Genomic DNA, 26545 nt, shown 5'->3' with positions numbered 1-26545 from the left:
TTAATTTTCTGACTTCTTAGGTCCAGTTTTAAGCAATGCTTCCATATTGTCATTATCCCCCAACATCACCCCATTTATTTCCTTGCATTCCGCATATCAGGTGGGAAAGCACAGTGCAAAATTTTGGTCCCACAAACACTTACGTAGGCATTATTTTTTACATCCTGGTAGAACATAAACAGCTTCAGGGACGGAAGGGTCTGAAATAATTAAAATAAGCAAAACCTTGGGATACTGATAATCCAGAACCATAAATTAGAAGCCAGAAAATTAATCCTACAAAACATATAATGTACAAAAAAACCACCTTGGTTTGTTTACAAAATAAACAGGTATGCATTCTTTACTTTTGAGTAATGACAAATATGCCCAGTATTAATGCTTTATACTAAGGTACATCTGTGTCTGTTTGCCTCCTGACATCTCTAAAAGAAAGAAAGATTGTTAAACTAGAAAGCATCAATATCACGGACTTGCAAACAAAAAGGAAAGTTATGTCTGTAGGGCTTAGAAATAATATGTAAATAGAGAAAGAATGTCATCATGCAGATACATGATGCATGTTTGTACAGAGAAATCTTGGAAAAAGAACACAACATCCCCATATTTATTCATTGTAATGTATCACAGCACAATGTTTAGGGCAAATAATAAGCTGTCAAATGAAATAACTTTCATATATTAGTTACAGAAAGCATTTTGGAAGATTGAAGCACAGCAGTAATAACATTTTCAACATTACTCTAAAAATTATTTCAGCATATTCATTCTGTGAGAAAGAAACTTGCATGAAAGATGATTTTTGGTTCTCCCACCTTCAACTGCGCAATTTTTCCATAGAAGGCCTTGGAAAAAAATGAAAACCAAGTGAGCAGGCTGGATTTTTCACTTCTCTGCTATCTGTACAGTTGTGCATGTAAATAACTTGATGTGCATTTATAGTTCTACTGAATTCAAGGTGTGGGATGATCCACATGCTGAAGCATCAGTAGAAAAATGGTGTAGCACAAGAAATGTAACAAGGTACAGTATGAAACAGCAGGTACAAAGAAGGCTTAAGAAAAACAAAATTTAGAGCATAACCGAGTAGTCATTTGTTTTATTCCTGTCCATGTATTGATGGTCTGAGTACAAATATTTAAAATGATTATTGTTGTTTTGATTGCAGTGATTATTTGTGCTTATTCCATTAACTTACAACCGAATCAAGTTATGAAAAAAATAAACCAGATCAAAACGAATTACATTAAAAATGCGATGGATAATTTATGGATCATTAAAAACATAAGCAACTCTTTTAACTATCCAATAAATCAACAATTGCAGAAGTATTTTAGATTTTATTAAAAAATCCAGGAAACTTATAAATCTTATTTTACACTCACAATTTGTAGGACACACAAATCGGTTTAGTTTTTCCTTGCAGCTGCTAGACAAGTAACCAAATCAGTTTTCCAGCAGTTGATCGGCCATTGGCCTGACTGCACACCAGAAGACATGCTAGAAGATGTGCAGTCCCCAAGGGGCGATTCCCACAGACCTCTTTGATAGATCCTCCAACGGTTTACTTCTGAGAGGTTTAAATAAGCCCAGCTGCTCTGCTCAGTGATGTATTCCTGCAGCGGGACAGGGTCAGCTGAAGAGCTGCCGGGGTCGCAGCCTCCTGACCCAAAATTGAGCCCAGGCAGCGCAGCCCTTGGCAGACCGTGCCTGGAGAACTCCCTCTGCACACACACACATGATGACATGCAGACAGCACAGATCCTGGCCACCTCTGTTATTTCACTCTGGTTATTTCTAAACTATTAGTTAGCGAATAGCTGGGTGCCTTCAGCAACCTTTCAATATTTGGTCAATACCATCCTGCTCCCAGAGATGATGATCCTAACCTGGCAGTTCATGTACAGGGCAAGACTCCCTCAAAGGGTGGCAGAATTTAGTCCAGAGTACTTACGCAGGGAACGATGTCTGCGCCCTGGTAGTGAACCTTGGTGCATCTCCACACACATGCCCCAGATCATTAGAGATCCCAAACCTTCAACATTACAGGTCTGACCTAAGACAGAGTAAAATCTAAGCTGATTTAGCTAAGCATCAGATCTTGCCTCAACTCTCCAGCTTTGCTAGAGTATCTCTGCTAAGACCACAGTCTTACAGACTCTGGAGCTTCTCAGCATACTTTTAATGCATGGGGCCTTATACACAACCTATTAAAGAACTCACCCTGACCATCTGATGATGAGTGGAGGTAAATCCCACACGGAAGGCTAGCCTGTAGTACAGCTGTGGTCTGTTGAATGGCTGCCTGCCAACTCAAGCCTGTGCCTGTGCTCAGTCCATCCCCAGGAGCTCTAGCAAGACACTGGGAAGGAGACAACACGGTGCTCCTTGGAAAACATGCTGCTTGGGAGCACCCTTCCCCCTGGGCTGGGTCCTGCACCAGCAGTCTCGATCTTATCTCTGCACAGCAGGTTTGGGCAAAGCTTAGAGGTCCTCCCCAGCCTTCCTCAGGGCTGTGGCCAACCACTAAACCACAAATTCCCTCTGTGGTCCAAGAAGCCCACTCAGCCCTGAGCCCTCAGCCCACCACAGAGATCTGCAAGTGGATTTTGGGGCATGGCAGGGTGAGAACTTCTGTCGTTGACAATCCCAACCCAAGAATGAAGCATTCAGGTGTCTGCAGCGGCAAATGCAATCAGTATCAGCAAGACTCCTTCTTAGTGGGACCTCCTGAGGTGTGCCCCCAGGCAGTGGCCAGGGAAGGCGCCAGCCTTTTCCCTGGCCTGGCATCCCACGTGCAGCATAGGAGTAGCTTATGTTGCCATAGCTGTGAAATCAGGGGATTGTCATATTGCAATGAACCTGGCTCTGTGTATATAATCAGCTCAGCCTACTGTCATGGCGAGAACTCAGGACTTTCACCACCAAAAATCCAAGCGGCTACAGCTTCAGGGTGATACATGTTCCCTCTCGCAGCATCACTACTTGTGGATTGGTGCAACCAAACACTGTGCTTCACAGACTCCCCAAAATGACAAGGTCTTGAGTGTGGGAGCCCATAAGGCCTCCTGCAATAAAAAATGTGTTTGTTTACAGCAATGTTACAACAACATGATGTTGTTTACAACAATGGGTGGTGTTGTAGCCATGCCACCCCATTCTTGGTGTCTCTTCATTGAGCCCCCATCTGTTGTCATTTCAAGCATAAAGTAGGTAACTTCACTCTAAAGATCCTTCATCACCAGTCCTGTCCTCCTAACTTAGCTACTAACTCTAACCACATCCATCAGTGAACATACTGGCTTCCCCAGGTCTTTTGTTAAGTTACAGAAAACACTTTTCCATGCTATCCTTTATGCCCTGAAGGCACACCCAGCTCACATTCATGAAATTACCCCATCCCTCCAAATCCTTCTTTTGCCAGGGTGCTGACAATAACCACGATAATCATTAGGTGGCCGGTATGCTGAAACGCCCACCTATTCCACTGCATAAGGATGCTTCATCTCTTCCTTACGCCCTTTCACTGGCCTCCCTTTACCCAAACACAGTCTGCTTTTGGGAAAATGGGCTGTAACTTCATCAGGGGTGGGGGCATCCTTTTGTCCTGCACTTGTACAGCCCCTGCGACAGCGGGGTGCTGGCACCGTGCTCCGGTAGTTCCTCACGATGCAAAAAGGAGCCCAAGGCAGGTGTGCGTCAAGACCCAACCAACCACTTCTCTCACCAGGCCCTCGCAGCTGGCCCAGGGTTTTGTGCACGACCATCGAGCCTGGACTCTCCCGATAATGCTGTGCAGGGGGGGAGACCCCCCCTTCCACGGAGGGAGGCTCTCCGCAGAGGGCAGGTGGGGTTCCGAGCGAAAGGCACCCCCAGGAGATGCTCCGCGGCCTGGGTGGGCCCCTCTGAAGGGGCACGGTCCCTCTGCAGCCGGGCTGGCAGGCGGGGGCGGCAGGGACCAGCACTTCGCTGCCCGTGGGAAGGCGCTTTTGAAGGCGGCGGGTCGGGGCGGGCTAACAGGAGGTCGGAGCTTCGCGCCTCCGGAGCGGGCCGGGACCGGGGCCGGGGCCGGCTGCAGGGGGAGCCCCCCCGCCCCGGCTCCCCGCCGCCGGAAGCGCGGGCCAGCTGGCCGCCCGCGCCTCGGTACGCCTCGGTACGCCGCCGCTGCGCTCCGGCCGCCCCCCCCCCGCTCTGCTACCACAGTTCCGCCGGAGAAGACGCGCGACGGCGGGACCAACAGCGGGGCGGCAGGAAGTGAGGGGCCGCTGCGCTCCGCTCGCCGTGTTATGCGAGAGCGCTCCCGCCCCCGGGGCCGACGAGAGGCAGGCGGCGGCGGCGGCGGCAGGAGCGCGGGCGGGGCGGCGTCGCCCCGGAGAGAGCGGCGGGGGGCCCCGGCGGCGGGCGGGGGCCGCAGGCCGGCGATGGAGGAAGGTGAGGGGGGTGGCGGCGGCGGCGCGTGTGTCACCCTTATACCCCTCCGCCGCCGGTACCGTGTGAGGGGGCGCGCGCCCAACGGGCGCCTCGGCGGGGCCGCCGCCGCCTCAGGCCGCGGAGCTGGGGGGCAGGGAGGGACGGAGGTCGGTGTTGCCGCGGCCGGCGCCTGCCCTGCCGGGCCGGGCTGGGGCCAGGGGCTGGGGCCGGTTCCCCTGGCGCAGGTCGGCAGTGTGGCTTTGGCTGGGGCTCGCGGTTTTGTGTCAGGTACGTGCCGGGATAGCAGCGCCGGTACGAAGGTAAAGCGCCTGCCTGCGGGACGCGGAGTCGGCCTTCCCCGGCAGCGCTGGTCCCACCGCCGCAGCGGCTGGTGGCAGTGCCGGCTCAGGCCGGCCCGATCCCTCCTCGGCGGCCCCCGCTGACGAGGCCTCCTCTTCCCTGCCCAGGGCAGCCCGTCGTTTGCAGCACCAAGCGGGAGGAAGCTGGGTGGATGGGAGCCCAGAAACTTGGGGTCTGTTTCTCTTCCCTCGCCCGGCATTGCCTCCGTGCAGAGCCCGCCGGGCAGCATCCGTCAGCTTTGTGGGTGCCTCTGTGAGCGTGCTTTTTCTTTGGCATCCCTTCCGTTTCCCCGACTGTATGTTTCAGTCTGTCTCATCCCTCGTTTCCCTTTTAGCCCCCCATACAATTATTTTTCTGTAGGTCTCTTTTGTGCTAATCCCCTTTGTGGGCCCTAGGAGTTAGCATTTAGTTTTCTTGGGGAAATTGGCAGAAACACGACTGTAAGTAGGCACCCAGGGAAATGCAAGAGCAAAACAAGCATGTGCGATACTGTCCCATGGCATATTGCAGCCTCCCAGCTGTTCTCAGCTGGGGTACTTTCTGAGCTGGACATGGTTTCTGTGTATTTGGTAGTCTTTGGTTGTTTGTCCTCCACAAATGCGTCCATCTTCTCTTGAATCTGTGTAAACTCTTCGTTTACAGAACATTCTTTGGGTAGGAGTGGTCTACATGAAGGCGATGTGCGATGAACTGGTTCCTTCTAGCCTGACTCACTGGGTTTGTTTGATAACTTCTTGTTCCAGTATTAGAAAAGAAGGCGAATCGCTGCTCTCTATTCAGCCTGCTTGTGCACTTCACTACCTTGTAGACCTCCGGCATGTTTCTGTTGGTCATTTTCTTTTCCAGAGTGAGGCATCCTCAACTTGCTTCCTTGTTCCTTGTATGGGAGCCATTGCACACCTTTGATCATCCTTGTGGCCCTTCTCTAAATGTTTCCCAGCTCTATCTTATCCTTCTTTAGATGAGAGGACAAGAATTGCAGGCAGTGCTCAATTTGCAGGTGAAAAATGGATTAATATAGTGGCACACAGGAGCAATGAGTTATGCTTTTCTGCAATAGATACACACACAAAAAAGTGGAATGTATGTTGTCTGAACAAGAGTTGAAAAAAAAATGCACTGGGCACTTACAGAGAGCTAGAAAGCAATCTCATGAAAAATCGCATGCTGGATAGAGAGGTACTGGAGGCTGTGTCATCAGTTCAAAATCCTAGATTATTTTTAGTTGTCACCTTGTTTGACTTTCATTTCACCCCATTTAAAGGATTCATAGAAGTGGAAACAGCATTTTTCTTGTTTGAGGCAGCTGCAAATGCAACAGAAGTAGCATACTTGGATCCTTCTTTGTTATTGCTTTGAGGGGGGGAATCTGTTGAGCAGTCTTCAAAACTGAGGTGAAGATCATTTGCTGACTGAGATGTAGTTGTTTCAGAATTAGAATTTTAAATTGTTCTTTCTTTGGGAGTTTTCTATTACTGCTGTTAAGTCTAGACTTCGTAAGTGTGTTACACTTCTAATATGGCTTACTTATCTGCCAGAAGAGCGAAAGAAATGCCTTTTCCTCCAGTGTTCTCACTGCTGTTGCATATGACAAGGGCATACAGTTGTCTTTCCAAGCACATATCTGCCCATTCTGGTGATCTAGGGGTTTTTTCCCCCATTTTATTTTGTGTGGTACAAGTGACTTTTAATTGCAGTGCACTCGGTGTTTGCATTGCTGATTAACTCGTATACACGACGTGAAGAGATACTGGTGTATATTTCATTTTGGATTGACACAATGATAAATGTGATACTGAACACCCTAAACCTTGTTTTGTTTAATATCTTTCCAATTCTTGTCTTATTTAAGAAGGTAGGCATTTTCTGTTCATTCCATGAAAAATGTTATCATTGAAGTCTTGGTTTGCTCAGAATAATTTATAAATTGCTTTGAAAATCCTGTTAAAACACAAATACACACGTCCTGATACAGGCAGACACCACTTTAACAGTTTATTTATATTGCTATCTCTAGTTTCTAACTTCTAGATTTAAAAGTTGGGAGTTAAAAGTAGACTGGTTTAGACTTGAAGTAATATGCAACCAGAGTAATTAAAAGCCTTGTTGTGGGATGTGAAGATTGACACCTCAAGTTTAAAGTTGAATGGCTTTATGAAAGAGCTGTTTTATGTCCAGAGGAAATCAGTGGCTGCAAAATCTCAAGCAATGTTGGACAGTAGGTCAAACTGGAGAGCTAAAAAATCTGGAGCGTGAGCTACAGTTAAACCTTTTCATCGCAATTCTAAAATGACATAGATGTTGTGGGATGTCATCTTTAATATAGTAATTATAACAGACTTTTTGCAATGAGTCCTTCTGTATGGAGACTTACACTCTGTGAATTAGCCTTGTTGCCTTTCAGACTGTAAAATAAATGGGCCAGGGCTTCAAACTGCTGTTGTTTACAGAAAACTTAACAGAAGCCAAAGAAGCCCTCAGTCTTGTGATGTGATCTACATGGCCTAGCAGACTGGGCTTTTTAATTATATGTTAGACTAAAAATTTATAAATCTGCTTAGTTCCAGTAGATCTGGAAAAAAGTGGTAATATATTTACTTTATAGTATCATATATTTGCTTTATAAAAGCTTTCACCATATGAATAACAGGCAGCTCAATTTAAAAGTAATGGACAAGCCCAGTTTTTGTATTACAGTATAATGTGCTTAGAACACTACTGTACTATAGCAGCATGAAACCAGGATGAGAGTACAATGGAATTGGCACCAATTTCTCCCAGTGTCTCTATCAACTTATCTAAACTACTGCTTTCCTTCATTTGTGTAATACATTCACCATGGAATAAACCAGTTAGCTTCCAGTTTGGGTTCTGGGTAATCCCAGAGTATGGTCTCAGGAGAAAACTATTGGATTTTCTAAGGAATAACATACAAATTGATTTCTCTATTGTTACATTATTATTTTAGTTAGGCGTATGACATACTTTAATTGAGTCTTTTTGTCAAATATATCTGCTCTGGGATTAAATCAGTAGCAATTACTGGCTGTTACTTGCTGCTGTGTGCATTTCTCAGAGTGTGATTTTAGGTATTGTGTTGCAATAACTTAAAAAAAAATGTCTTCAGGGGCAGCAGACCTGCGACAGAGAAAGAAGCAAAACTGTACAGAATCTGACAAAATGGCTTCAGAGGAGAGAAACAAAGAAAACGCAAAGCTGGGAAGATCGCCAAAGTGTAAGCTACAGAATTTTTAGCCAACTTCTGATTTATTTTTCATTATTCTTTAACATTTTATGGGAAGATATTTGTAGCACAGTAATTTATAACAGACTTATTTTGAATTAGGTTTTTGAATGTTTCAAGAAAAAACAGGCATGCACTTTAGAATTCTTTAATAATGACATTTTATGTATTGCAGAGTGAAACGGTAGTTCTGGATTGTTTCAGGTTGGGGGTGAGGGAGGGGGGGAGAGGCAGATGGGTTAAGAATCTTACTGTTGTTACTATTTGAGTACAAATAAATATTTTAATTGCGCCTGGAATGATCTTTTGGTTGGGGAGCTGAAAGGCGTGAAGTAATGGTACTGAAACACGAACAGACAAAAAGTCCTTACAGCTTTTCAAGAAACAGAACTAAACCCAGGTGTAATTTTAGGCAAGCGCTCACAAGCTACCAAAAACTTTTATGTTAGAAGTGCGTACTAACTTGAAGGAGCTACAGGTGAAGTAGCCACCCATTGAATGAGTTTGGTAAAATTCAGATTAGTTCCTTCCTCTCATATTTAAAAACAGAATGGAGAATAGAATGTGTTGGTATTGATGTTAGATGTTGTATTGCCACCTCTTTCTGTTAATGCCTCTAAGAAGTTTGCGGTGTTCTGGGTAAAACCTAGAGTTTGCTCTGTTTACTTGGAAGATACTTTTCCTTCTTGGAATTAATTTGAAAATGAAACTTACTAGAATGGAGAGAAATCTGCAGTGTAGTGTGTATTTTTTCTGAGAGTCGTATGAAGCAATGGTAACAACTGGGAAAGAAAATTCTGCAGGACAGGAATAACAAATGAGTTCTCAATGTATCTGTGCTGCTGATGGTGTGATAATTCTAATGCTAGTAAGTTTACTTGCTGTTCAGAAATGAGTCATATGTAGGGCATACTGTTTGTTTCTAAATCCTCTAGACTATTTTAGCTTTTTCGCTGTCCCTTTTCAGATATGTTAATTCAGCGTTTTGCGAAACTTTTCTTTGGCTGTCTTGCGGCAGTCACTAGCGGAATGATGTACGCTGTGTACCTCTCAACATATCATGAACGGAAATTCTGGTTTTCCAGCAGGCAGGTAAAGAAAAAGTTAAACTACTGAAACAAAAGCCAAATTGTATCCTTGAAATCGAAGCTGATCCATGTCAGGTTGGAACTACTTGCTTATAGAATCCCGTGTCTTCCTGCTCAGGCCTCTTTTTTTTGTTTTCTTTCTTCTTTCTTTTTTTTTTTTTTGAAAGTGTTGCTCCTACTAATAGTAGTCTTGTCTTGTCATGCTTTTGTTGTTTTTCCATGCCACCCTTTATAATTGAAATACCTTTCTAAAATTTTGAGAAAAAACTGAAGCATACTGGGATTGCATAAGCTAAACAACAGGAATGTATGTTTTTGTTTTTTTTTTTTTTAAGAACTGTATTATTTAGTGAAGTATGGAAAGTTGAGTGAAATTCAGGTTTGTGAATATGAAAGGATCCTGTGGATCTTGTGCTGACTTACGATGTGGATTTGAGTTGCTCTGATTCCAAGCATGTTTGCTAAGTTATAGAGACCTTTATATACCTGACAGAGGTGCTGTGAAGATTAATGTTTTGTGGAATACTTTGAAGATGTACAGCAGAGTCATAACCATGTGCTGTATTACAAAACCAGTCTATCTGAAAATATATAGTCTTCTATAGGAAGAGATTGCAGGAGGTGAATTTTTTTTTTTTTTTCCTAGGAACTTGAACGAGAAATTACATTTCAGGGTGACAGCGCCATTTATTACTCATTCTATAAAGAACTGCTAAAGGCTCCTTCCTTTGAAAGAGGTACAAACCCTGTTTGTTTTATTAACCTTGAAAAGTCCTGTTCTGTTTGGAGATAGTAAAAAACCTCCTGCAGACTGGGGAGACTGATTTTATACTCTTATATAGGTATATCAGTCAGATTAAAAACTGCAAACTGTCCTAACTTTTCAGTGCCTTTTAAAAAAACAACATTTAACTATCCTGTATTCCAGCAGATCGCCTTTAATTACTACTCTGCAGTGGGATTAATATTACTCTCATACTGCCCCGTATGGAAGTTATCATTGGGTTTGCCTATGCTACATAGTGGATTTTCTGCCATGTCAGCATAATTTATGTTTAATCTGGGAGTGGGGGATGGAAATAACTGTTTTCCATCCTCTGTGAGAAGATGGAACAGTTTCTGTCAAGAGCTCCATCCTGTCCTTGCCAGAGGTTTCTACTCCTGTCAGCTATGATGAATAGATGTTGATGAGCACTGAGTGATGGGGACAGAAATCAAAAGGAAGGAGAACAAACTGGGTGGTCATGGTCTCTCCTTCCTTTGCACCCCTGATCTTTATCCTGCACTGGCTCTAGAGCTCACTCACCCTAGGTCCCTAAACCAGCAGAAAACTAAAGCGATGAAAAGAAGATGGAACAATTTAATGCTCGTTTAGTGAGTTCAGAAGAGCAGCTGGGCTAGCATGGGGAAAAGGCGAGAACTCCAGAAGAGGGAGTGAACAGCCCTATCTCTCAGTGGTCAGCTGTTGAATTAGTTCAGCCCCCTTGTGAAATCTCATCTGAAGCCAGTCAAACTTTGTAGGTATAGTTTTATTGGTTAAACAGTTTCCCAGCTGATGTGTAGCACGTCAGCAATATATAATGGGTCTTCGGTACAGTCAGTTCCTCATTATCTCTGGGGAGATTACCCTTGCTCTGAATAGATGGACTGCCTCATTCAGGCATGCTGCCTGTGCAAACAGGTAGACTCCTGTGTCTGCTAGGTATTATGGGGGCACGGAGTTCTCAGATGTGTATCATAGCTGTGCCAAACCCAGTTATAAGTCCTGCAAGACATGGTTTGGCCTGCAGAGAACCAGCTGCAGACCACACACCAAGATACGCTCAGAGATGGAAGCAGTTAGCTTGTTTGGCTGTTGTTGCATTGTTGTTGGGGGTTTTGTTCCTTTTTTTTTTTTCCCCGCTCTCCTCTAATTTGGATTATTTTTCCTCTTCCCTTTATTGTCCTAAGTAATGACAAGTCTTTAATTATAATATCTCAGAATCATGTATCCTTCAAGTATGCCAGCTTCAATTTCATCTTGATCCCATACAAAGGCGTATTGTGTTGAGTGAGTGATTCTCAGAAGTCTCAGAAACACAGGGCTGAAAAGGGTGACGAGGCCATCATATCTGACCTCTTTGTGGAGATGGGTTTAATACATCCTGCTTGTCACTGTTAGATATTTGTATCACTTCTTCACCTCCTGTGAAGGTGATCTGTAGGTAGCTGGTTCCAGGGCTGCATCAGTAGGTTACTGAAAAGGCTGCGCTTCAGCTGGTTAGTTTTGGGCCTTCTATTTAAAGACTAGATCAAAAAATGGTAGTAACTTTGTCACTAAATTAATACGGTGGAGTGGCATCTGGCACAGAAAATTCTCCTTCCTTTAAAATTAGGAGTGGTGAATCACTCAGTAACTTTAATAGTCAAGTCTGTTTACCCCTACATTTGAGTACACTTTCACCTCTTTTAAGAACAGCAATGGTAATTCCAAGAATGATGCTTTTTTTTTTTGTCTACAGGTGTTTATGAGTTGACACACAACAATAAGACAGTATCACTGAAGACGATAAATGCAGTCCAGCAAATGACTTTGTACCCAGAGTTGATTGCCAGTGTTTTATATCAAGCATCTGGTAGCGAAGTATGTGCATTTCTCCTACTTTCTGTGCTTTCATTATGGTTGTGTATGTGTGTGTGTATGAGACTTTCTATGCTGTATACAATAAACACATGCAATTTTTGCTGAATGAGTTGAGCTACGCCTCTCACCAGATCCAGGTTCTCCTCAATTATGATCAGTCTCTGGCATAGGATTTTGGGGGTTTATATGCACTAAACTTTTCTGTCTGTTATTCTTTACTTCTACAAACTGCTTAGAAATTTGGAGAGTATCTGTGCTATCCATTAAAAACAGGAAAGTTAGCTCCTTCGGAGTACAGAAGTCTGTTATAGTGGTACCTGTCTCTACGCATTCCCATATAGATAAAAGAGAAAAACATTTTTGTAGATAAACCTTTTGTCTCTCTCTGCTCTGCTCAGGCTTTGTTCTGCTTACGCTGCATACTTGTGTCCTCTCTCATTTACCTTTCTTTTTTTATTATTTATTTATTTTTGAACCATTTTTGCCACATCTTTACTTCTCCAAGTTTCTCCCCTACATAACTTCTTCCAGTAGTCCTGTGAACTTTGTATCTCACTGCAGTATAGATTTATTAAATCTGACACATAACAATGTTCATGCTAAAACAAATACAAAAATCATGGCACTAGTAAGCTGAGTCCTGAAGTGTGCTTTTAATTCACACTGCTTTTTTCTCCCTGAGCCCAAAATAAAAGCATGCTCAATACTTCTCTAGAATAGGGGCTGTCTCTTACCTGTTTGTAAAGCACCTAGCATACTGTTAGCGGTATGCAAATAGTAAATAGTAAACATTTCCAGCTTCAGCTCAGTTGCCGCTATGTCTCTTCGTTTTTATTTGTAATTTCAGGAAGTTATTGAACCAGTGTATTTCTACATTGGTATAGTTTTTGGACTGCAGGGAATTTATGTGACTGCATTGTTTGTAACCAGTTGGGTTATGAGTGGGACTTGGCTGGCAGGAATGCTGACTGTAGCATGGTTCATTATTAACAGGTAAGAAAAACATCTTTCTACAATCTAGTTTGTCAATAAGGCATTTTAAAATATTAGAGCGGATTGAAATGCTTTCTATTAAACTTTGTGTTCTCATTTTGAGAGCAAGCTGTTATGCTGAATACAAAACATTTCCCAGAGATGCACTCATTCTCACGATGCTTTTATTAATGGAAAGGCCTCCTGTTGTCCAAACCATCCACACTGCTAGATGAACTGACTTTATGTATGTGTGTGAATACAGGAGTGTTCTCATGCAATTCCATTTTGCAAAAACATTCCTCAGAAGGTTTTGGGTTTGTGCTGGTGAAGAATGAAAACAAATTTCCAAAGCTGCTGTAAAACAGAATTGTTCTCTGTGGCCAGCTCTAAATGTTGTGACGGTTGTTCTGTTGCTTAGAAGGAAATGACCTTGATTTTTCTTGTAAAGAGTCTTTGATTTTTTTTTTTTTTTTTAATCTGCATTTTTTAGTGGGTTTTTGTGCAAAGTGGAATCTTCTTAGAGGATACTGATCTCAAGTTTTTTTTTATTTTAAAACATTTCACTTGCAAGAAAATGTCCCTTCCCTTTATGAAACACTGCAGTAATAGAGAGCCTCATTTGGGCAATGATAACTTGTGTTCAGGCTCCTGGTTTGTCACCAAGTAGCTCTGGGGCTTTCTGTGAGCTTGAGAGCACTTGAAAGAAAAGACTTATGGAGGAGCAAAATGTCAGAGATATACCTTTTAAAGTTGAACTGTTGGGAAGCGTCTTTTAGGAGTGTGAAGTCATCATGACCAAATCCGTGATTAGTAGCTAAAAATACTGTTCATCAAGCTGGTGTAAACAGTAGAAAGTAGGAAAAATGGTGAATAAAGCTGTATTTTTTTCAACAGCAAAGATTAAACAATGTTAACAAATTGAAAGGTCTAGTAGTTAAAAAAGCTCCAAATACGCCTCTGTAAGAGGCTTCAGAGGTAAAAGTGAAAGGTGACGCTTTCAAATATCTAAATGATTAAGGAGCTTGAGACTTCTTTTTAAAAGCATAGTAGACACAAAGAAGACTATGTACCTCTGAAACTGATGCCTTTGATCACATTTGAAAGTGTGACTTGTGCTTCTAAGTCACTTTAGCACTTTTTAAAACTTTCTTCTACAGCTCTAATTGTGCAGATACTGTCAAGTCATTCCATGAGAAGACCCTGCATGCTCCCCATCTGTCTTTAATCTCTTGTTTTGCTGGACAGAGTTTTCCCTGTAGACAGAGTATCTGCTGGTGCTGCTGCTATGAGGGAGCACTACTTTGGATTCTAAGTATGTTGTGCTCGACTGCTTAAATCACTTATTTAAAACATATTGTGTGAGAACTGAAAGGAATCTTTTCTCTCAGCTGTGAGCTGATTTTCATTGTAATGTGAAAAGCTGCTGTTACAGCAGCGATCCCCTGCCTACGGACATAACATAAGACCGTTTAGCGTTGCTCGTGGCCAAAGAAGGCTCCATTGTCACAGTGCAGGTTGGCAGAAGCAGTGCATGATGCGTGCAGTGCGTGATGCGTCCGGCTTGGACAGTGTTGTGGGCCAGAAAAGGCTGGAGGCAGATGGTCTTTGGCTTCAGTCCTGTAAATGCCACCTAATAAGGAGACCTGCTGAATAAATAACTAAAGATTGGACCTTCCATGCTGATATTAAATTTGTGACCTGTATCGGCAGCAAAATTGTGTCAGTATTACTTTACACCTAACACAGGAATAGTTTGCTTGAAAGGCCACACTGATAACTAGAAGTGACATTTAGGCTTTCCTTGATATTTTTGTTCCATAAATCTTTTAATAATTTTGTTTGTCTGTACTTTATTCTAGGACAGATACAACAAGAATTGATTACTCCATACCATCAAGGGAAAATTGGGCTTTGCCATATTTTGCATGTCAAGTAGCAGCTCTCACAGGCTATTTAAAAAAAACCCTAAATTGTTCTGCTGAGGTAAAGCAAAATTAATTTCTTAATAAAGAGTTGCTGGTAGAACTGTGCTCTAGAGTAGTTACCTCTCTCACTATTGCCCTACTAGGCAGAAAACAATAGATGTTTTGTTTGTTCTTTTCAAAACAGCCACTTGGATATCACCTAGGCATGTGCAGTTTTTGCTAAGCGACTCGTGCCCTGCCCTGTTATGCCCCCATGAGGGTTCAGAGAGAACAGTGTGGTAATGAGCTGTGTGCTGTCTTTTTAAAATAAACTGATGCAGAATTTTTCTCACTATGTAAACTATTTTGTTGCTCTTCCTGTTGCTTGGAGAAGATGGTGGTAACTTCCTTTCCCTGTCTCACTGTCAAAGATGTTTCTTCTGATTGGTTTTAAATGTTTTTGAATGTTTCAGTAATTTCTTCCATCTGAGAATGTTAAATATGTCTGAAGTCAGTATTTTGATTATTTCCTAAAATAATAATTAATTTCCATAGTTTCTGTTTTAATGACCTCTCAGTTACGTAGTGACAGAGATGCATAGTATGAAATTAATGCTTTTTTTTTGGTTTTCTTTTTTTCCTCTAGAAATTTTGTTACCTACTGGTGAGTGCTTCAACGTATACCTTCATGATGATGTGGGAATACAGTCATTATCTCCTGTTTGTCCAGGCTGTTTCTCTTTTTCTGCTAGACAGCTTTGCCCTGGCCCAGACAGAGAAGGTATTAGAACTCTTCAACCTACTGATAATTGGGGACTTAAATACAGCCTCAGAGGTGCCTGCCGTAAATAATGCTCAGGAGCTCCAAAGGGTGCAGACTGAGTGATGACTTGAGTGTCTTGCAGCCTGGGTCCAGCTGAAGTGCATGTCATGTCCATCAGAAGAATAAAATGAGTTTAAACTCACTGTCTTTTGGACTACTGTGTTTGGGACAGCTTTCCTAACAAAAGGGTCAGAAGCTAGACAAAGCTGCTGAGACCTGAAACATCCTTGGAGAGCTGAAAGAGGGATGAATGATACTCAGTCATGCATCCTTTTTGGCCTAGCTGCCTCTTCTTTTCTTTCCCCTATTCACAGTAGGGTGGGGCTGACCAAAAAACTGCTTTGTTGGCTCTGTGCAGTCAAAGGGCTCATATTCACCCTGAGTGGCCCACCCTGTACTGATTTAGCCAGTAAATAGGCTAGAGAGATGCTGAAGGCCAATTGATTTTTCAATACAAGAAAGTATTTGAATTTATTCTGCAAAATGGTTCTTAGAAGTGTTGCAACAGCAAGGCATTTTTACTCTGCCTATTGCAATGGTATATATGCTACTTTGTACCTGTGTGCCTTCTAGTTTTATTAGATCTAACTTCCGTTTCAAACTGCGTGCAATTCTAATTCATCACTTCTTCTTTCAGTGGCTTTTTTTTCTGTTCCTCAGCAGTGGGAAATGTTTGATCTATTTTAGTTCAAAGCAGGGTCCTTAAAATACAAGGGAGAAGATGAGTGTTTTGGTAAAAGTCTAAAAAATCAAGTATCAGGGTTTAAAAGATCTGCTTATCAATTAGTAAATAACTGAAAATATCAGTAACAGTCTGTGTATTCCTGAGATAGGTTAAACGACCAACTTATTGTGAGGGCAAGGAAAGCGCTTGTTTACAGTAGTCAGCTCTTTCACACAAATTGTGTGTTCATACGGTTGCATTGTGGTTACTTCTTCATGCTGCATCATAGTGAGGCGTTACTGAACGGGGAGGCTTCGTAAAATACTACTACTTTTGGCATTTTTACAGAATTCTTGTGAAGTAATTGTGCATTAATTAGTGGGGCTGACCAGGATCATTTGATGTGAAATACTTTCCAGAGCCAAACGGTACCCTGCTAGATTCATGAGTTGGAGGATAGAGATCCATTAATCCCCTGATTAACAGAGGAATGGAGTGAGCTATCTAATTCTCTAAAAAGCAAGACATGTATCAACTGCAATTTTATTCTATTGTGTTTTATTTTGTTTTTTCAACAGGTCCATGAAGTATACAAAATCTACTTGTTTTCTCTCTTCTTGGGGTACCTTTTGCAGTTTGAAAATTCAGCCTTACTAGTGTCACCATTACTGAGTCTTGTAGCAGCTTTAATGCTCTCTAAATGTCTTCAGGTAACTAGACTCTCCTCTAACTCTGTGTGTAGTTTTTATTATTTAAACTGAACTCCAAATGATATGGCATTCTTAAAATATTTTTGCAGATGAATATGAAAAAAGGTACATTTATGTCAAGATTGCTGAAAATAATGTACATCTATTTGGTACTTACAATAACAGTGACACTAAACTTCTTACTAAAGGTAAGATTCCTCTGTAAAAAGTGATTTTATTTGTCAGAATGTAAATGGAAAGTTGCAGACGTATCTTGGAAAAATCTTTTTAAATGTTGCTTAATCTTACTGATCTGAGAGTTCATCGCTTAATTCATAGCAAATTGGAGTACTAAAAATTGAGTCATTCTGTATTTATATAAAAAGTCTTTAACAACTCAAGCAGCTGTTTTTTGTTGGGGTTTTGGTCTTTTGTGTTGAGGTAAAGCATGGCATAGAAAAACTCTTTAAATCACACGAGGTATTTCATAAATGTGGGCTTTGTTATAACTTGGATGGCCTCTACAAACTGGTCTGAATATTAAAACAATATTCTTGTGTATGGAGAAGACCTAGTAGCCAGGAATAGGTATGAGTAGTCTCAGGGTAGATGTCAATTTTCAGTTAAGTTTCAACTAGAACATGGGAACAGAGACCTTTGCTTAGTGTCGGAGTCAGCTAGGAGTTGAGATTACACAATAGGATTTTAGCCTGGTCTTGTATTTTGGTTAGCAACTCCCTCTTGCTGGCTCTGGTCTTTTGCATAATTTATTGCGCTTTTCCTCTATGTCTCAAACTCACCCTGGCTGTGTTAATTAACAGTGTCGACTTAAAAATAAAGAAGCTACTGAACCCTAAAAAGTTTGAGAGAATGCTCAGATCTGATTATTTTCTTGTGCCATTCAGACTGGCTAGCCTTGCTGTATCTCCAGGAAAATAAAACCTAACCTTGAAAAATATGACTTAAATTACATAGACAGTACACAGAACTTTTGGCTGCTCAAACAATTTATGTGAAGATTACAAATGCTTATAACTTTTGCTAGACTGCAGTCCTATTGTTTAGTGGAGCCAAATGCAATGTTCTTTGGCTTGCTTGGGGGTAAGTCTATGTTTTTCATGATCCTTTTTACATTGCTTGGTAGTCTTCTGACAACTTATTGACAGCTTTTCACTTGCCCTCCTGTTGGGGTATGTGAATGAAATGAAGGGAATGATATTCTCAAGGAAACCCTAAAGATAGATTGGTTTAAGTGAAGATTTACGATACTGTACCAGTACCTTAATTAGCACACTTAATCCAATTTGTTAGTTTTAACTTAATCTTGAATAGTTTATTGTTCCCGTTTGTAATCTGAATGAAGTGACCACATGAAAGCTGCTTCCAGCACTTCATAAGATTTTTCTCTGCTAACTTAATTTTCAGATGTTTGTTCCTCATAAAGAAAATGAGCATTTGTTGAAGTTCATTGAAGTAAAACTTGGCTTAAACACAACTAAGTAAGTTTTTAAACTCTTTACACCTTCTGAGATATCTGAACTTCTGAAACTGCTGTGAGTGTAAAATTTCAGTGGGTTGTGAGAATTTTATAGAGGAGTTAGGGAAACAGTTTCTATTTGTCACCTGGTTTTAAGACTGAATTAAGAAAAGATGCATATACAGAATTCACTTAGGATTTTGAGGTTTCTGAGGCACCTCAATATTTTTCGTGCCTTGGGGTGAAAACATTTCATAGATTTTTGTTTTCTTTTGATGCTGAAGAGCAAAAACTTTCTGTACCCTGTCTAGTGTTTCTAATAAGACTTGAAAGCAGAGATAATAGGGTGAAGGTGGTGGTACTAACCTTTTATAGCCTGGAAAAGAAAGGGCTCTGAAAAGAGTCATGAACTATTGGTACTATCTCAAAACAGGGTTGGGTTGTGGGGTTTTATTTTTAGTTTTGTAGGAATAACACCCCAGAAGAAAACCCTGTATGTTTTGGAAGAAATTCGGACAAGGGACAACTTAAAAGTCAGAGGGAATTGTTGTGATTCTAAGAAAAACTGTTTGCATCTGTAAAGAGTTGAATGTTGGTCTACAAGAAGATGACGTCATGGCTACAGATTTTCTGCAGAACTTCAAATGGAGTGTTGGTAAGGACTGAGACACCTGCTGGACCCAAGCCAAGACTTGCAATTCTGTGCAGGAATTGGGACTCTCTCCGGGGAACTGCATCTCTCTTACAAAACTACTTCACAGCCTTTCAGGGGAAGAAGTGCAAAATGACATTACACATAACTGAAATTGTTGGGGAATTTTTGGAAGACAAGATGTAATGACATTGACTAAGATGCAGTGTTTAACACACATGCATGCACATTTGTAAGTGTTTTGCAAGAAAAGAAAGGACTGCTTCTGGTCAGGATTTCAGTTTCTTCAGCTACCAGGTATTATGGATTTTATTTTTTTTCCCCCAGGGACTTGCTACATGTTACTTTCCAGGCTGTCAAACTCTGCAATGAAGCCAGTGATTGAGACAAACTGGGTGCAACTACGCCTAGAAAATTGTGTAACTGTGGGTTGGAATTATGGTTTGCAGCACAAGAGCTTCAAGATCTGTCTTCTAAGGCCAGTTTGGACATGCCCAGCTGTTAATCTTTAAACTGATTCTGTCCAATTGAAAGTGGTTCAGTTCTCTAGTCTTCCCTTGGGGGAAAAGAAAAAGAAAAGAGGGAGGAAAACAAAACAAAATAAGACAAGAATGCATTCAAAGCATCACATGCTGCACCAATTCCAGTTGAGAATACACATCGATAGTGCTTCTTGGCAGAGTATATAATCTTTCTGGTCATTAATTGAGAAAGAAGAATGATCGAGTGGGTTCGGCTACAGGACTAGAATTTCAGCATTAAGGATTCTATTCTTGGCAGTGCCTCGGGCTTGTGATCTCAGATGACCACTTTCCCTTCTTCATCTCCCGGTTTGGAATGAGAACAAGCATACCTTCTTGCATCAATATCTCTAAAATCTTAATCCACTGTGACAATGAAGTGCTTTGTGGTCCCCATAATGGAGTTAAATGGGAGGTTGGGTTTTTGTGATATGAAAGAGTTGTAGTCTGGTCTCTTCAGATCACTGATTCTTTTTTGAAAGATAAGCTCTTGACAGTTACTCTAAAGAGTACTTGCAAAGCAGTTTCAAATGATAAAAAGATAACTTTTCAAGGATGAATTTGAAATAGTTTCCTATGACATGAATAGGTTAAACTGTGATTGGTTGTGTGCAGGGGTTTTTTTGGTAATCTGTGGGGTATTGCTACTGTTTTTAATGGGATGTTTTTGCCTCACTAGGAATTTTACAATGAATTGGCTCCTTTGTCAAGAATCTCTTCAGGCACCCTCCCAAGACTTTTTTTTGCGACTAACACAGTCATCACTGTTGCCTTTCTATATTTTAGTATTAATTATCTGCCTTTTTTCTGTAACTCAGGTCATTTTTAGGAGAATTTGGTAAGTAACTTATTTATACTGAAAAATAAGTTAAAAATAAGAGGTTCATGAATGTCTAAGTGAATGGTCATCATAATTGTTGCTCCAAAGTTTGTTGCACTGTGTAGCTTGCCAGGGTGTGAGCACCAGTGGAAAGGCCCACCAGAGGCTCCTAAAGAAAGTCCTTTAGTGAGGAGCTTCTTGAGCATCCCTCCAGTCAGGACAGGGAGTTGTCATTGGTTTGTTTCCCCATAGGTGCAATTCCTGCAGAGTTTTGGCTAATGTTTTGTGATATGTTTATGTCTCTTCCCACTGCAAGGGAGAAAGATGTTTTGTCTGTTTTCCCCTTCCAACAGAAAAGTTATCTGACTGTTGCTAGCAAATTTGTTTCTCTGTTTTGGGTTTGTTGGTTTGGTTTTTTCCCAAGTTTACATACTGTGAAGGATGAGATGGGTGGAGTGGAGAGGATTTCAGATTTCTAATGCTTCACTGTTTGGTGGGGGGTTTTTTTGGTTTGTTTTTTTTTTTTTTTAAAACTCTTGTTTACTGTGATAAGGTCCATCAGCCTTTGCTGCTCAGAACAGAGCTGAAGTAAAACTGACTCAATTATTTTTAGTTTCACAGTTATTCACAGTTCCCTAGAGAAAGGGTAGTGGAGCTGCCTGTTTACAGACTAAGAATAGCAACACTGTAGATCCTAGAGTAACTTGTCTTGGAAACTCAGTGGCTAGGAAATCATCTCTTCCTGGTAGAAGATGAATTGTGTAACTGCTCAGAGGTATTAGGGCAAATTTCTCACCTGTCTGCAGCAAAAATCAATAGATTTTTTTCAAGGACCAAGACTTCTAATAGATAAAGATTATACTGCTATAAATGAAAATATTTGTCAGGTTGGATGTGTGATAGTATATTCAAAACAATGAAACAAACTTCTGATTTTTTGCTAGTGGTTGAAATAGCTATTTACTACTTTGTAATGAGCAGTGACTCCAGTATGGCCAACAGCTTTTAAAATAAAAGCTTAAAATAAACCTTCTCCCTCCTCAATTTTTTTTTTTATTTTGAAGCAGTTAATATTTTCCCATATGTCGTGAGGAAGCTTATTATAAAATTGTAACCTGAAATTATATCATGGTAGAATAAAATGGTATCTATTGTGTACCTTGTTATCTCATTTGTAGAAAAACATTTGTTGTAAGATTTTGGTTCTGATTTTTATTTATAATATATTACTAGAATTTATAATAATGTGACTAAAAACTGGTTTTGTTATCTTATTTTGTTATAAAATGGTATACACATTCCATATACAATTATCATCCCACAGATTCCATAATTCTTCACCAAGTTAATGATATGAAGAAACTTAGTTAGAATGCATGTACAGCATGCTTCATCTAAATGATTGTGGAGTGTGCATGCTCTTAAATTAGACTGTCTCTTGGTGCTGAATTACCTTAAAATAGGATTTACGGTCATAGGCAGTGATCCTATTGTATCAAATCGTAACCATTGCTCCAGAGAGCTTACCGTGTAAAACAAGGGCCAGCAGGTACTGATAGATCATTGATGAAGTACAAAAACCAAATAAGCAGTGCAACAATATTTTATGATATGGCACAGAATGATCTCAGTGTACTGGTGACTTTACAGTCATAAGAGTATTTTTATTGGCACCTTTGCCTGAGGTAATGTCTGAATTAAGTGATGTCTCATTTTCTCCAACTGCAGTGGTGAACCACTGAAAGAGACAGTTAAACTTGAGGATGGTCGAATTGGAGAGAGGCCAGAAATAGTTTATCATGTAATTCACACAATTTTACTTGGTTGTCTAGCGATGTGTTTGGAAGGGTAAGTCTGATTTTGATGTATCTCTTTTGAAAGCAACAGAGAGTTCCTAACTGGACATGATACGCCATTCACCCCTTTGAAATTCACCCCTTTTCAGAAATGTATTTGGCATATAGTGGTACTAGTTAGTAGGGGAGAAAGCAAAGATCGTTTTGACTATAAATTGGATACAGGTATATGATGAATTGTGCTTGGTCTCTTTAACGTGTTTTCCAAGCTTTGATGCAGCCAAATCTGAGACATTAATTGAAGCAAATTTTAATCACTTTCTTTATGGTATTTAAGTGTAGAACTGTGCTGTAATTCTTTTAATATTGTATTCTAGCAAGATCTTGTGTAGTGTTTTGATGAACAGTGTATGTTCTGGAATATTGGGATGTGAAAGATTTCTTATCCATCTTCTTGTGTCTAGGCTAGCATGAAGTATACCTTTGCTTGACATGTTAAAGCAGTAGCAAAACTATTTTCAAAGGTATTGTATCAGTCCTTAAAGCTATGGAAGCTAGTGTTTGGAAGACGTTATTGTTTTAATCTTTGCTCTCAGCTAAATCAGCTTGAAGGTGGCAGACTTGTTTTTGTATTACACTCATTGTCCTAAAATCTGAATATTCACCAATTCTTAAAGTGAGCAGACTGTTGTGTTACCATGTAATTGTTTTAACTTGACTAGTCTGTCCTTAAGAGGTAGCAATACCAGTTTATTAAATATTTTCCTTTCCTTTCTTCAGGAACTCCCTTATAGTACAGTGTCTGTACAGCTTTGCTGAATAGCTGCTTTTTATCCTTGCTTGGCTGGAAAACTGTAACAGCCAAGTGACTTTACTAGTCTCTTTCTTTTTCTTTCATCTCCCCCAAACTCTGTGAAGGATTTTGTCATTTTACCTTGGATCTCGCTCCTACATCTTGCAGCAGATAATCAGGTGCCTCCTCTTCTGCTAGAGATTTTCTTGGTTTACCCTTCAGTGCCATCAAATTTGATCTCACATTGCTTGAACATCTAGACTGTGTTTGACATATGAAAAAAATCTGAATGTTTTTATAAATAGCTTGAATAGAGAGGCATGCGCAGAGTCCCAACTAAGTTATTGGAATGTTTTTCAGAATGAAATATCTATGGACACCTTATGTTTGCATGCTTGCTGCATTTGGTGTGTGCTCTCCTGAACTTTGGATGACACTTTTCAAGTGGCTTCGACTGAAAGCTGTGCACCCGATATTGCTGGTGAGTTGCTGTTGCTGATGTCTTGGGAATTACAGCTAGCAAGCATATAACTTTTCAAACAATTACCCAAGACCTATAGAGGAACCCATTAAAAGAATATGTAGTTTTGTGAGCCATGGATCTCATATAGTCTGCTTTTTCTGTGTCTTTTGTCTTAATATCACGTTTTCACATGTTCTGTGGTAGTTGGTGATAAAGTTGTGTTCACACTAGAGCCTTTTCTCCTAAGAAGCATGAAGTCTTCATCTCTCTCTTTGACTCATCTGTTTAATTTATTTTAACGCGTCCTTGAGACCTCAAGCTCTCTGTCATATTTCGTTGAGATTGGCCAAGAAGGTCATGTGCTTTTTAGGAGGAGCACAGGAGAAAAAGTACAGACATGCAGGCAAGCATCGATATAAGCCTTGTCTCACTAGGAAATGAGGCTAAAAATGTGGTAGTTAGGTGTATTTAATTGCTGAGAGTAAAGCTGCTTCATAAGAAATGGTAAGTGTAATTACTTTGCATAAGATTTGTTCATGTGTGGCCATTAGAGAAGTGTTGTGATTGAAGACAAGCTTGTGCTACAGTGCAGACAACTTCCCCACTTCCAACCCTAACTTTATTCTTAATATGTTGAGAGTTGCTTTGTGCAATTTTTAGCAGCATTGTGCATTTGTTTTATTAATAAAATAAGAATAGGATATTACTTACCTTAATTTTGAGAGGCTTATAGGAATAAATATTTTATACTTAAACAGAGATTCACCATGTCACTTGTGAAAATGCCATACACTGTTACATCAGAAACATTGACAGTGTTCTTCCAGTCAAGGAGTAACAATATGTTCACGTACATAGTAAACACATTCTTTTATATATGTCATGCTTTCTGCTATATAGACTTTCTTTTTTACTATTAACATAGTAGATGTGTTAATAGATTATTATCAAGAGAATGCCTTGTGTGCATTCCTTACCAAATGTTTCCTGTACCTTGTGAGCTATTTTCTCCTTTTTGCAAAGCAAAAATTATATCAGCTGGAATAATGGTGTGCTGAAGAATGGGTTTCTGGGTTTTGCATATCAATATTGTTAATCTGAACAAAAGCATCAACAAGATCAGAGGTTTGAAATGCTTGTTTCATACTTTTTTTCTTTTCTCAGATTATCTCATTGTGTTTGTATGTGAGGTGTTTACTTTTCTTCTGTTCCGTACATCATGTGCATATTGCATCATTGTTATTTGAGTAGTAATTAACCATCCCTAATATTGATGGTAAAGTTATCGTGGGTCAAGTAAGTCCTTCCATGCTAAATTAGGCAAATTCTTGTTTGCAGAGAGTTTTTTGCCTGGTAGAAAACTGCAAAGTGTCACCTACTGTCACTCTAAGGTTTCAGGTGTAAATGTAGCCTACTATATGAGCAGAATCAACAGATAGTCCGAGGCTGGAGAATGGAGAAAAATGCATAATCCATTTCTTCTGACATGTATTTTCTAGGCTCTTATTCTGAGCATGGCAGTTCCCACAATAATTGGATTCAGCTTGTGGAAAGAGGTAAGAAAAGTACCTTTTGTGGGTTTTTTGTTTTGTATGTAGGCATAATATGAGTCAAAATGATGAGCAAATATAATGCAATATACTTGGTAAAAAATATATATGATGAAACAAAAGCTGTCAGCCGCTGAAAGTATATTTTGTTTTGGCATTTTTTTTAAACAAAACTGTTTACATTTTTCAGTATGAGGTATTTGACAATATAATTTGTTAATGATCACTTACTGTAATTAAGAAGTGTTTAAATGAAGACTTTATGATATTCAGCTATTATGCTTCGGATATATAAACTGACTCAACAAAGAAAATACTGCCAAATAAAAACTCAGGACACTGAAAACTGTGTTGCCCCAATCTTGGTTTTAGTGAGAGGGAGAGAGGTTAAATGGAAGTAAAATTATGGGAGGCCATACACAAATAATCTGTTTGAAAAGCTCCCATCAAATTATAATAGAGTTAAATCCTTTGTGCAGAGCACTGTGTAGAGGTATGTATATACTACAATACAGGGAAGAAAAGCTACAGATGTTTCCATGTTTGAAATAAATACTTAGTTCTTTATTGCAAGTCACAGACAGACTAGGGGGAAGAGTGTTTGGAAATTATTTTTTAAACTTCTGTAAGTGCAAAAAATATGGGATATATCCCTTAAAGTGTAACCCTCTGCTATACTGACATAGCTTCAAAATAGTTAGTTTGAATGGTTTTATAAGAATTAAAATATAAAAGCCAGTCTTGACAAACAGTATTTTAACAGATTTTGTAACATCTGTCTTATAATAGAAATTTTGGTTGCAATGTAATCTGACTCTTTACACATTTCTGCCAGAGCAATAGATATTCTCCTGAAAAAAAGCTACAGTTGCTCAAAAGAGTTATGAAATCTATTACAATAGAGGAAACTAGTTTAGTTGACCAAATAATTCTTTTTCAGATTTTTTAATAAAAGCAGTGTGGGGGTTTGGACTCTAGAGGGCTTCATCCATTGCAGGTCCAGTTTTTATTTTGAAGTAGTGGTGAACAGTTTGCTCTCCAGGTTTATAACTCATCCCTGAGCTTGGAAACTTTGAATAATAGTAATGGGACAGTGCAAATGCCTTGAGGCTCTTAATCTGTTACTGTGGCTATAAATGGCTGAATGTACAGCTCAGCATCTTTCTGCTTGGCTGCCTTCTGACTCAGTCTGGCATGGTCCTTCATCTAACTAGATTTTTCTAAGCGCTCTGATTGATAAGTGAAGCTGGTTCTCATTGGGGTGGCAGCAGCTGTTCCTCTTTCTGTCCGCCTATTGTTCTGGGGACAGTTCAGGTATATGTATAACACCACTGCTACAGCTTTCAGCCCTGATGCAAACATATGGCACTGTTCTTGTGCTACCCTGACACGTCTGGTAGTAGACTGCTATCACTTGCCAGCTGAATTGTCCAGGTAATGGGGGTGGAAACTCCTCAGGTAAAAGCAGGCTGCCACTTCCAACTGTTTGTCCACTATGGCTGTCCCAAAGTAAGTTGTCCCTTTAGTCTGGCATAAGCTGTAAACTTTATCCTTTTCAAAAAGTGCTGGCATCCAGTAGCTTTCACTTAGCATTTACAACAGCATGAATATGCTGCAGCCCCTCCAGGCTGGCCAGCTTCTAGCTGTCCCTTCTTCAGATAAACACTCAAAATGGCTCAAGGACTGACAAAAT

The 26545-nt window shown here is 40.3% G+C and overlaps 1 protein-coding gene across 7 annotated transcripts in view; it reads left to right on the top strand.

Annotated features, from left to right (window-relative positions):
• Positions 1 to 2289: 2289 nt before the first annotated feature.
• DPY19L4 (dpy-19 like 4) overlaps positions 2290 to 26545 on the top strand; it is a 37681-nt gene continuing 13425 nt past the window's right edge. For 3 of the 7 annotated variants that reach the window (XR_003923028.2, XR_005932211.1, XM_030011883.2), the window contains exons 1-15: positions 2291 to 4431; positions 7898 to 8005; positions 8982 to 9106; positions 9749 to 9839; positions 11604 to 11725; positions 12573 to 12718; positions 14560 to 14683; positions 15251 to 15385; positions 16670 to 16801; positions 16891 to 16989; positions 18206 to 18279; positions 20110 to 20268; positions 21979 to 22098; positions 23200 to 23320; positions 24802 to 24858. Coding sequence is in view for 5 of the 7 variants with exons in the window: in XM_030011883.2 (XP_029867743.1) it covers positions 3498 to 4431; positions 7898 to 8005; positions 8982 to 9106; positions 9749 to 9839; positions 11604 to 11725; positions 12573 to 12718; positions 14560 to 14683; positions 15251 to 15385; positions 16670 to 16801; positions 16891 to 16989; positions 18206 to 18279; positions 20110 to 20268; positions 21979 to 22098; positions 23200 to 23320; positions 24802 to 24858 (2547 nt within the window). In the remaining 2 variants the exon portion in view is untranslated. Of the gene's footprint in view, positions 4432 to 4745; positions 5023 to 5665; positions 5771 to 7897; positions 8006 to 8981; positions 9107 to 9748; positions 9840 to 11603; positions 11726 to 12572; positions 12719 to 14559; positions 14684 to 15250; positions 15386 to 16669; positions 16802 to 16890; positions 16990 to 18205; positions 18280 to 20109; positions 20269 to 21978; positions 22099 to 23199; positions 23321 to 24801; positions 24859 to 26545 lie in introns of those variants that run through there. The other 4 variants (XM_041123043.1, XM_041123044.1, XM_030011884.2 and 1 more) reach the window with 4 other exon arrangements.

The sequence above is a fragment of the Aquila chrysaetos genome, chromosome 4 (genome assembly GCF_900496995.4).
Source record: "Aquila chrysaetos chrysaetos chromosome 4, bAquChr1.4, whole genome shotgun sequence".
NCBI lineage: Eukaryota > Metazoa > Chordata > Aves > Accipitriformes > Accipitridae > Aquila > Aquila chrysaetos.
The sequence above is the reverse complement of the archived record's forward strand: the minus strand, read 5'-3'. Positions and strand labels throughout refer to the sequence as shown.